The sequence below is a fragment of the Acipenser ruthenus genome, chromosome 8, assembly GCF_902713425.1.
Source record: "Acipenser ruthenus chromosome 8, fAciRut3.2 maternal haplotype, whole genome shotgun sequence".
Classification (NCBI taxonomy): Eukaryota; Metazoa; Chordata; class Actinopteri; order Acipenseriformes; family Acipenseridae; genus Acipenser; species Acipenser ruthenus.
This window is the reverse complement of record NC_081196.1, coordinates 44,458,071-44,470,433: the sequence shown is the minus strand read 5'-3', so window position 1 is coordinate 44,470,433 and position 12,363 is coordinate 44,458,071. Positions and strand designations below refer to the sequence as shown.

At 37.4% G+C, this 12,363-nt stretch overlaps 1 protein-coding gene and 1 long non-coding RNA gene across 2 annotated transcripts in view; one reads left to right on the top strand and one right to left on the bottom strand.

Moving 5' to 3' along the window:
- Positions 1–12,363, bottom strand: part of LOC117406959 (integrin beta-like protein 1) — an 87,722-nt gene that overhangs the window by 57,213 nt on the left and 18,146 nt on the right. Inside the window, exons 3-5 of the mRNA XM_034011438.3 lie at positions 3,561–3,707; positions 2,299–2,421; positions 1,289–1,429 (exon numbers count right to left, since the gene is read on the bottom strand). Of these exons, the coding sequence (XP_033867329.3) occupies positions 1,289–1,429; positions 2,299–2,421; positions 3,561–3,707 (411 nt within the window). The remainder of the gene's footprint in view (positions 1–1,288; positions 1,430–2,298; positions 2,422–3,560; positions 3,708–12,363) is intronic.
- LOC117406967 (uncharacterized) overlaps positions 1–12,363 on the top strand; it is a 39,244-nt gene that overhangs the window by 25,414 nt on the left and 1,467 nt on the right. The window contains exon 3 of the long non-coding RNA XR_009329390.1: positions 12,095–12,182. This is a non-coding gene — a long non-coding RNA (uncharacterized LOC117406967). The remainder of the gene's footprint in view (positions 1–12,094; positions 12,183–12,363) is intronic.

Genomic DNA, 12,363 nt, shown 5'->3' with positions numbered 1-12,363 from the left:
TTTGGTGCGTGGACATTACAATACAGTACCCAGAAAAGGCGTCTGAAGTTGAGAATGACTATCAATACTGCTGTACCATTTTTAGGCTTTTGTTGTAAAATGGTGGATCATGGAGCAGTGTGGCCATATTTATGGCATGTTGACGGAGCCTATGTAAAGCTTGTCTATGGCGAGACCGTTGCTGCCTTCTCCATCGCTGACACCTTGTGTTTTTAAGAAACAAACCCATAATGTTCATGCTAAGCTGCACTATGTCTTCAATGGGCACGGGCTCCATATTTGCAAGGCTGTAAACAGACAGTGCATGGTGGGATACTAGCGTATTAAGTCCCACAGTCCATTGCACTGCTAGGAACTGTAACCAAACTATTTTAATAATAGTGTGTGTATGCATTAAGACCAGCTAAACATAAATCTTGTTACAAATAGTGCTGCAATATCTGTCAAACTGCACCCCTACAAATGTAGACTTTTGCTGCAATATATCTTTTGACTACAGCTTTCTTTGTGCAGAGCTATTATTTGAGCTCTTGTTTCTCTGGTTAATTCACAGTTCTTTAAGGTAATCAGAGTGGAACATTTCCATTTACACCCATTGGGCTGGCCACAGGGCTTTGTGACTAAAGGTACAAAAGCAAGCTGCAGAGATGGCTTGTAAATACTTTAAATAATGAATTGTCTTTAAAATGGCTGTCCTTTACCAGAATATGAATGTGCACAGATAAAAGACATAATACACGCATAAGCAATTTGATAGACCACACATTAGTAAACAACATTGGTCCTGTGCCAATCCAAGCAGTCAATTTGCTTATGATTAAGATTAGAGATGTTTCTGAATGCTCCCAGGGCAATTTCATGTTTCCATTATAGGAGGCATTTCCAGTGATGATGAATTTCAGAGGGGATCTACCAGACCAGCACTGTCTCTTTATTTTTCAGCACCCGGTAATAATTTTGGACTGAAGCCAAAGGAATAACGTTCTCATTTGTAACTGTCAGTTAGGGTAACCCAAGCCATAATAGGCTGAAATTAGATTTTTTTTTTTTAGTACTATATATAGCGTTGCACAGAAAACCCCTTTTCACTTATATCTAGAAAACCACACATGTGCCCCATTACAATGACAGAGGTGGTACAAGAAAGCAATTCTTACTTGAAAAGAAAAGCAGCATGTTAAAATTAAATCAGACATAGATACAATCGTGATAAAAGAGCATTCATTTAGCATCAAGTTCTTCTTCTTGACAACCTACATCTGCATTTAAAGTGGTTTTTAAGACAGACCTCGGTTGCTACAGATCTTGCCATCTGGAGACGTGCATCTCTTTTTGCTCTCCCATGGGCTGATGTCACACTGGAATTCACATTTATCTCCATGCCAACCAGCCATGCAGTAACAGTTTCCACAGTAACACTTTCCATGGCCTGAAACCAGAACAGATTCACAGGAAGAAAAGATGACAACCATTTTGAATTGACATTTAGTTGGCTTTTCAGTGCAGTTATTAGCCCCTGCCCTCTCATCATGAATCAGAATTATACCTATTCTATTGTTAAGGCTAAACACAGTTGTGCTTATTATCACCCACATATATGCAGCATATTTAATTATTAGGAAGGTATAGACTTTTTTTTTTTTTAAATGACTGAGTAAAAAATAACCAGAACAAAAAATGCCAATTTAGTGTTTTTTTTTTTTTTTTTTTTTTTTTTTAAATTCAAATCAGTCTTATCAGGTTTCCCTGCTTAATTAGAACTCAAAATAGGTGAAGTGAATAATCTGAGGGGAGGGGTTAAGAACTCAAAAGCTTTACGCTTTTTAAAGTCTCATTTTGATTCCTGGGTCACAGAACTGCACAAGTACATTAACTTTCCTTTGCTTGACTTCACCAACATTACATGCAAAATAAAACTATGCAATGGTAACCAGGAAGGAAGTTAAATTGTTACAAATGCTGACCTTGTGACATAAATGGTGTGTTCTAATTAAGGAACGATTACTGGTCTTTATCTAATATACTTTATTACAGAATTCTGTTAATTAAATATTCATATCAGGGCATTAGTATTGCCCACATATGCACCATTTTACAGACACCATTTACTGTATGAACAACGTTGAGCTCCCTCTGGTTAGTTTGTTCGGAAGGACATCACCAACTCTGGTCTGAGAGTTTACTGAAGTCAGACACTGGCTAGGGAGGTTGTATAACTCAGAGTAGTATTTTTGCACACAATTTGTGTGTTTATTTTGGGAAATTCAAGAAATATTTATGAATTTAATAAAGACATACCGCCACATATCTCTCCAGTTTCATCGTCTACACATTCTGTGTCATCACATTCACAGAACTGACCATAAATCATCCCATTTTCCTGTGTGCTTCCACACATGCAGCTCCCACAGTGGCATGTACCTGTGGATCAGAGGTTTCAGTGACTATTAGAAGGGATACAGTTAATCAATCTGAAGTTATGTTCAGGGTAGCCTGCTCATCTTCAATAAATCTTTGCTGTCGTCCATGCTTGAGGCTATTTAGCAAATACCCTGCTCTTTGACATTGTTCTGTGGGATATTTAGTATCTGAAAGCAGACAGGACCTCAGATTTACATCTTAAAGAATGGTATATCCAACAACAGAGCACCAGTGCACAGCATGGTTATCTGTAGGCAGGATTTAACACTGAGATTCTCTGGTCTCCAATGCCAGTGTGCTGTCTAATAGAAAACACCAATGTGTGGTTTTGCATTATCTGCCTAATAGAAGTTCCATAAACAAAAACACAATGCAGTATTTTAACAATGAGCATTTTTCACAGATGGCACCATTCAAATCGGTTAGGAAAATGTTCCTTTAAGTAAACATGTAAAAGACGTGAAGTGCTATAATAGGGAACTCCAGAGAAAAAGAAAATGCATTTAACTGATGCTTTCACCATTAGGCAATCACTTTTTCACCCCCAATACATCCTTTTACCTTATTTGTAACCAACTGCCCAATTAATAACTCAATAACTCAGTTACCTAATTAGTAACTTAAACCCTGTGCTTAACCGTAATAAGAATGTACTGTAGGAAAATATATGTTTCAGTTAAACTAAAAGCTGAATTGATGCTGTCTTGTTCTTCCCTTTAAATATAGTGCAATATTCAAGATACTGAAAAGCAAAAAAAGTATATTTTCAGATTATGTATTTCCTGTTTACTATCCATCTATTCCAAGAAAAATATAATTTTTCAACCACTTGGCCTGCTTCCTAAAAGCTTAGTTTCTGAAGTGAAGAGTTTTGAAAAATTATTTTATACAGAGTTTTTCCATTTACTAACTTACAGTTGCCACAGTTGTAGAGGGAGCAGAAATGAGTTGCATTTCTTAAGTGGTGATTTCTAAAACCACCTATGTTCAACAGCTCAGCCTTTTCAAAAGCAGCCACCGTGGCTGAAATGGGGTTAATACACCTGACAATTAAACATTCTGAACACATAGATGGTATGAAGTTCCACAGTCTTTGTCATTTACAAACGTAAACCCTGTTAACATTGTTTTCCTTTTACCTGCATTGGAACAAATCACTCCTTGGGGGTTCCGGCACAACTCGTTGCTTTTCTTTTTGGAAAGGTTACAGACCTTCTGATACTGGCATGCATCCCCAAACCAGCCATTGTCACAGACACATTGTCCACAGTTGCACCTTCCATGGTCTAGAAGGGAAAATGGAACAAGGTTTACAGTGCAACTATAAACCACATTGGTGTTTCCTATTTCCTCTTATAAATAGCATTGTTGTAAAGATTTCAATGTAATGTTTCCAGAAACTATGAAGCATTTTCTTCAAACGACCAGACATCTGTATTTACAGAAAACACAATAGAGCTACTTTTCATTATTTTCACCACTATAAAAGGCTTTTTCCATCTTCATACCAGCTATATTCTACAAAGAAATGTATGAAGGACAATGGCAGGTCACCAAGTATGTCAGAAATGTTCAATATATTACAATAGAACACTTGTGTTCTATTGTAAGACCGATATCAAATAGTTCAAGCTTTTGGGTGGAAGAGTTAAACAGAAAAAAAAGCATCTGAAAAAATGTTTGTTTGATGCACACAAATAAGAGGCTTCTTCTCATCAGTGGAGTCATTTAATTACAATTCATTTTGAAGTAAATTAATGCAAAATGCACCAACTGAAAAGGTCATAGTGCTTTTGTGAAATATTGATGCTGCTTCAACTGTTGAATGTTTAAACACAATAATACACATGAATTAGTCCGGTATGTTACAAGACACATGCTACATTGTAATTACTGAGTAATTGTTAAGAAATGACTGTAATCATTGGGTAATTACTGGTATTGTTGTATCATCTGCAATTGACATTGGGGTTACATTTATTACATGCAAAGTGAATTACAAATATAGTTTTTTTTTATGGGAAATGTTCAGAAAGTTTTGACTCGAGTCTTTAAAATACTTTCGTGTATACCTATGTTCCTTTAACAACAGTTTAGAACATGTTTGATTTATGTGCAGTTAACCCTTTTTTTTTAAATAACTCACGAGTGAATAGGGACAGACAGACACTGCTCTCCCATTGTTTTATATGGAGGTCAGCTGTTCGGTTATTACTCAATAACGAAATGGCAAATTAAGCACGGATAAGACACTAATTAATGAAACCTGTTCTAAAACCATAGTTTACTGATGAAATGCTTTACCCTGCTTTCAAAAGGTTAAACTTTAGACTACAATGAGAGAGAGAGAGAGAGAGAGAGAGAGAGAGAGAGAGAGAGAGAGAATTTATTTTATTTAAAAGAAACCAGTTTAAGATTAGACTTTGAGATTAAGGGCTAGATGCTCAATACTCTTTACTTCAAATCATCTTGAGTATTTGTTTCCTGAAAAGAAGAAATACCATTTACAGTTCTAGAAGCACACACACACACACAACAAAACCTTTAGACTACTTATAATTAAATGTTTGAGTTGTTTTTGTAAATAGCTCTAAGAATATAAACTTAATATGCAATGCACTGAATGCAGAGCCTCTGAGTTATCATGTGACAAAAGAGTTGCCAAATTTTAACAAGCTTAAATGCTTTTGATGCCATAAAATAAATGATTAATAGGCAAAAATTGCTTTAATCCAACATAATCAAGTAGGCTGCAGCAATCTAGCAGTGGCCTCCAATTAGTGTGTTTATGAGCCGATTATCTACTATGACAACAATGAACAATGTCAAAGTTAATTAAATACCTCTAGTAAGGAGCTTAACAAACATTCAAACTTGTCAAGAAAAATAATGCAATGAAATGTGTGAATAAAATGAACAGTCCTTTGAAGGGAAGGAAATCTACAGTAAAGCTGCAGCACTATCCCTCACATCCACCCAAACACTGTCTCTCAACCTCGAAGGTCTGGGTTAAATTGATCTGACCTGAACCGACTGAAAAGAATTAATATCTGTGCACGTGTGTGTGTGTGTGTGTGTGTGTGTGTGGAGTTCTGTTGGACTTAACATTGCTCTTATTGCACATATATTATTGAGTGTGTTAATAATAGTACCAAAACAATCTGTCCCTTTTGTAATTTTTAACAATTGGTCTAAAATCAAATGCATGTGTGCGGTTAATGCAGGGTGCTCAATGTGGCTCAAGCCTCGCTTAATTCCACATAAATATTCATTGCAGGTGACAGTTCACATCCAGTACTGTACTTGAAATTCTAATGGCTATGTGAAAAAGAAAATCATCATGGATTTATTTGAAAATAAAAGACAGTTATGACAAAAGATGCAGACACAGTAATAGCACCTGAAGGCTTAAATCAGGGTTTTATAAGGCTGGGGCATGCTTAAGCAGGAATTAACCATAAACAAGATCATAGATTCATAAGCCATTCTGATACTGAATTCTTAGGTGGTCAAGAGGTCCAGTAAGTATACAACAAAATAACTGTTTATATGTAGCATCTTGATTTCAGAAAGGAGACATCCACAAGATCCGAAATGAACAATTCTTTATTGCATTTTACAAATGACCATGCCCATAATGAAACGTAATATAATTTGGCTCATGGCCTTGTCCGTTGGATCTTGATAGCCACCCCTATACGCTGGCTGAACTATGATGTAATGTATATTAATTGCCAGCGGGCAGGACAAGTGGCACTCTGGGCCACCTTCCCCCTAGACAAGGCTCGCTGCAAGGTGGAGGCAGGGAAGGAGGATCAAACAAAGAAACGACAAGGAGGCGTAGACGAACCGTGTGATTACGTATGTGAATAGTGGTGGATTCCCCTTTCAGAAATACAACATGGTTTCCAAAGAAAGGTTGACTTTTATCCTTCCCTTTACTAATGTCAATTCAAATACCAGGGAGCCCTTTTGGGGATTGTCTAAAGTAATTCACTCTAAACACATGAGGAAAACTGTTTGTGCAAGAGAGGAATTGGGGATTAGAAGCTGTCTAAATAGATTGCCCAAAAAATAAAAATGCTTTTAGTTTTATTTTAGAGTAAAAAGGTTCCATTTATTGGGTTTTCCTCTGTTGGTCATCCATAACTATAAAGTGCTTCCACCAGTCAGTAAATCTTACAGCTTCAGAACTGCTGGCCGTATTTTATTAGTTTTATTAATAAGGTTCACTGCCGTTTATGAAATCCATTGAATTGTCTTCATGTCTTGTGATATCATTTAAATGTACATCACTATAAAAATAAACATGACATGCTTCTTTATGGAAAAATACATTTTATTACATGTTTGTCTTACGTAAAATAAAAACATACATCTTTATCCCAAGAAAATACCATGTTGCTTAACATGGTGATTAAAGACCAACAGGTTTTTTTTTTTTTTTGTAGAAATAAACCGTGGATCTTGATATAATAAATTTAAAAAAAACTAAACGTTGTCCCATCTTAACAGTGATGCCAAAAACACTTGTATCTCAGATATTACTCTCTGTAATAATCCCACTAAAGCTGACGGAAGCCCATTATATTCAGTGGCCATGTGTCAACATTACTGGGATTATTATACAGCCAAATTGAATCTTGATTTTTTTTTTTTTCCCTTTCAAAAATGCATGCGGATGTATTTTAGAAGGTATCAGTGACAGATAAAATGCAATTATGGTTTAGTATCTGGTCAATGCTTCAAAACAGATTCTCTAATCACACAGGAGTTCCAGTACAAAAGCAATTACTGCTTGAATAGAGTTGCAAACATATCTTTAAGTACTCAGAACATTGGAGGGTGTAATTACCGTAAGAACACGTTGTCCATCCATCCGTCCCCCCCCTTTTAAAGATAGGTGTGTTTATATATAAAACCTATATTGTGAGCTTGGAGCTCTGTTTTGGGGTGGTAACCTGATGAAAGACCAGACAAGAGGCAGGAAATGAAGTCTAAGTGAGGGTTTATTTACAGTGAAAAAAAAAAAAAAAAAAAAACACACACACTTTCAAAAGCCTAGCCCACTCACCGGGCCCTAGTCTTAACTGCTTCAGGTCCCTAGTCTTAACAGTTGGGCAAGGCTAGCCCCCACCCAACCCAAACAAAACACCGCTCACACACTCTGGGGTGTTAAGAGTTCAGTCACTTGCAAGTCTCCTGGCCTGCAATTCCACCACTCGCCACCAGGAGAACTCCCAGGTAAGTTTTCCTTTCTAATCTTTGCAATTGTATTATCCGTGCTCAGGGCTGTACACAAACTTTCTTTCCGCTTCCAGGTTTGACCGACGAACAAGGGTGCCCCCAGCAGGTAAATCCCGGGCAAGGAGGATGAAGTAATCGCAGCGTTTATAAAGTACAAGTGAAGAAAAGAACAAGGCTCGTTTTCCCCCAACAGAGCCAACTCAAAATACCACGTACTTGTTCCAGCCAACAACTAAAAATAAAAGTCTTGAAATTAACTGTGTTGACTCTCTATCAAACAGTCCATTACTTGTGGTTCCAACACAGTTATATACTGCAGGGATTTTTCATCACCGCGTGTCCTGGTGATCCTTTTGAATAGTACACAGTCCTTAAAACAAGCACGATTTTTGAAGCGCGGTTGCGCTATTTTTAATAAACATACACAAAAACAAAAAAACAAACACCTAGCTCTTCTTTGAGCACTAACTAAACAAAACAGGACAGCTAAGCCGTTTACCTGTAACAAAAACAGAACAGCACACACAGAAAAGGATTCATTCTACCTTTCCCCCCCCCCCTTTTGAAATTACGGCTGTACCCACACACCAGCACAGTCGGGATTCTACCCTCTTCAGAAGCCGCCCTGAGCAGACTAGCTGCTCCCCTTATAAACCCTGCACCTGGCTCTAATTTTCAATAATAGCCAGGTGCAGGTAATGATTAACAATAAAACAATTAACAAAACAATTAAACAATTAACAAAACAAACCAAAATGTGCCTACGCACATGTTTTTCTGCAGGGAGGTTTTAAACCCCGCCCTGCTGTTTTACTCTATATATATATATATATATATATATATATATATATATATATATATATATATATATATATAAAAACCTTTCTCTCCAGCATTCTAAACTCTCTCTCTGGAAGAAATGCACCTAAAATCTGTCTGTACCTAAACTGTGTTGAATTATAATTGGGGCTTCCGATTTTCAGTTTTAACCAATAAATCCTGATAAAACAACCCCTGATACAAAAAAAATGAAATCTGTAGATAGCCAATAAACACCAGAAAAACTGTGTAAATGTAAAAAACCAATCCTCAGAGTTGGGGAACATTGTCAGAGCAGAAGGAAGCAAGTTTTCTTCCAGGACAACCTTGTACTTGGCTTGATTCATGTGTCCTTCACAAAGAGAAATCTGCCCGATTCCAGCCTTGCTGAAGCACCCCCAGATGAGTCCAATTTTCAGCTTTGCCCAACATCTGGTCGTCTAATGGTTAGACGGAGACCTGGAGAGGCCTACAAGCCACAGTGTCTCGCACCCACTGTGAAATGTGGTGGAGGATGGTGATGATCTGGGGGTGCTTCAGCAAGGCTGGAATCGGGCAGCTTTGGCATGAATCAAGCCAAGTACAAGGTTGTCCTGGAAGAAAACGTGCTTCCTTCTGCTCTGACAATGTTCCCCAACTCTGAGGATTGGTTTTTCCAGCAGGACAATGCTCCATGCCACACAGCCAGGTTAATCAAGGTGTGGATGGAGGACCACCAGATCAAGACCCTGTCATGGCCAGCCCAATCTCCAGACCTGAACCCCATTGAAAACCTCTGGAATGTGATCAAGAGGAAGACGGATGGTCACAAGCCATCAAACAAAGCTGAGCTGCTTGAATTTTTGCGCCAGGAGTGGCATAAAGTCACCAAACATCAATGTGAAAGACTGGTGGAGAGCATGCCAAGACACATGAAAGCTGTGCTTGAAAATCAGGGTTATTCCACCAAATATTGATTTCTGAACTCTTCCTAAGTTAAAACATTAGTATTGTGTTGTTTAAAAATGAATATGAACTTATTTTCTTTGCATTATTCGAGGTCTGACAACACTGCATCTTTTTTGTTATTTTGACCAGTTGTCATTTTCTGCAAATAAATGCTCTAAATGACAATATTTTTATTTGGAATTTGGGAGAAATGTTGTCAGTAGTTTATAGAATAAAACAAAAATGTTCATTTTACCCAAACACATACCTATAAATAGTAAAACCAGAGAAACTGATAATTTTGCAGTGGTCTCTTATAGAGCTGTATATATATGATAGTGCCTGTCGATGATGGCTCTACCACGTGATAGTTGACCGCAATGGGAGTTATGCGTCCCAAGCCGAAGGCAAGGGCGCTAACAAAAGTGAAGGTCAACTATCACACAGAGCCATCATCAAGAGGGCACTATCGCTATTAGAAAATGATTTAACGTTGTTTTCTTTAAAAAAAAAAAAAAAAAAAAAAAAAACACACCTCATAACCTAGATTCATCTTGAACTGATTTGTCAGGTACCTTTCTGCTGAGTAAAGACGTTCTAAGAAAGTAGTTTAAATAAAAAAAAGGATGACACACATACGTTTTTATTTAGTACATCCATTTTTATTTTTTTATTAACTTGTTAGCGTTTTAAACATACATGAATGTGGACAGGTATAGCGCAACTGTATCGGTACTGTACTGGTATTGAAAAGCGAGTCAGGACAGAAAGTGGTTTCGTACCTGTGTATATTCTATACCTAAACAAACTGTACTAGTATCGTACCGATTCAAGTGTGAACAGGGCTTTAGATGCACAGTTGGTGCTGAGACGTTCCAGCGGGCAATTACCATCTATTAGATCCCACTAGAGCTGAAAACTGATTGGCTGATGGTACTGAAGCGTTTTATATAAATAATTTAATTCAGACTACTTACAAGACCCTAAATCAAAAGTAGTTTGTTTATATTTGGTTTGGTAGATTTTTCCTTTCTTTATGAATCCAGCACAAAATGTATAGGATTTAATGAAGTGTTTGTAACCAAGTTATGAATTATTTTAAACAGGAGCACTACTGCTACATGGGTTGAAGGTTGTTGAAGTAATAGGCACTACCACCATATTGAATATCCAAAGTCAGTTTAGCCAATGATAAATACTGTTAGGCTGCATCAGTCAAGCGCACATCATTGCTGCCTATTCAAATGTTCAACTCTCCTATTTTTTTTGCACTGCCTAGTCATGGTACAAAGAGTGCTGGCAGGGCTATTAATCTTGACTTTAATAGATCTTGTGTTGGAGGGTGGGTGCTAAGTCCAGTGACAAACAATTCTTAATTGGAGCAGATAAAAAAAAGATGTCATAGAAAGGACCTATAAGAATTGTTCCTCGTTACTCATTCCAGTGCTTAAGACAATTTCTACTCAAACACAAGTTTCCCTTGTCAATTCAGCTTGGGGTCCATACCTTAAAGACAGTCATGGGAAGTATAATACATCAATCACCAATAGATCACAGTATTTTTCTTATACTTCATACAATGCCTTAAACAAGAATTCTAATTTAATATCCTATTGTAGACATACTTCAGAGAGGTATGAAGAAACTTCACTTTGGCTTTATTTATTTATTTATTTATTTATTTATACCTGGCAATTATTGAAAGTTAGAGCCAGGCGCAGGGTATAAAAAGGAAGCAGTCAGTCTGCTCTAGGCTGCTGCTGTTGAGTGAAGAGCCCAACGGAAAGTGGTAAAGGTCTGTTTAAAACCTACATTTCGTTTTACAAAAAGTTGTATTAAAAGTGTTTTGTTTTGGTGATATATGTCAGGTAAACAGCTTAGCTGTCTTGCATGTTAGACAGGGACCTGCATATGTGTGTAGTACTTCTTGTTACCAGGTGAAGGCGAGCTTCAGCAGGGCTAGACAGGGACAAAGAAGAAGAGTTTAGTTAGTGCCCAGTGGGCAGGTTTTGTTTTGATTTATTGTTCTCAATTGCCAAACTGAACGGTGTAATAAATAAAACTTACCTTTGGTTCAGTACTTCTGGCGTTCCGACGCCTCTCTGCAAAGGCAAACAATTGGCTACAATAAATACAAAATCTCTCTCTCTCTCTCTCTCTCTCTCTCTCTCTCTCTCTCTCTCTCTCTCTCTCTCTCTCTCTCTCTCTCTCTCTCTCTCTCTCTCTCTCTCTCTCTCTCCTCTCTCTCTCTCTCTCTCTCTCTCTCTCTCTCTCTCTCTCTCTCTCTCTCTCTCTCTCTCTCTCTCTCTCTCTCTCTCTCTCTCTCTCTCTCTCTCTCTCTCTCTCTGAACTATTTTGTAACAATAAATTGCTATTAGCCCCCTAATGATTTTGAGTATTACTGTTTTTTGGAAAACAGTACTGAATATGTGCAGTATCCAATCCACAGTGCCCTAGCTGTTTCTTTGTAACATTTGCTAGAAATTATTGTTTATTTTTCCTGAGGTTAAATCGCTTATAAATACTTAACTAGTGCAAACCACCCTGGGGGGCCTTCCTTCCCTGACAACATAACTAATGGCAACAAAATGTTGTAACACGTTTGGAAAAACAGACTTTCTATATCATGAACTGTTAATTGTGTGTTTTTTCTTTTTTACTTCTTGTTTCCAAAAAACAGAAACCCACTTTGCAAGAGGTCAGGACCACAAGGAGAAATAGAATTTCAAGAACCTGCAAAATATACACCTAGAGTTTCATAGCTAAAGGTATCTTGTTCTTAATTGTATTGATACTTGTACTGTGATTCTTGAAATGTATTTTTGTTTACGACTGTAAGTCGCCCTGGATTAATAATAATAATAATAATTGTACGTGATCAGAGGAAGGACAAATCCAGGGCAAGGTACAGTTTCCAGAGCAGTAATGGGCAAGCACATGATCATAACA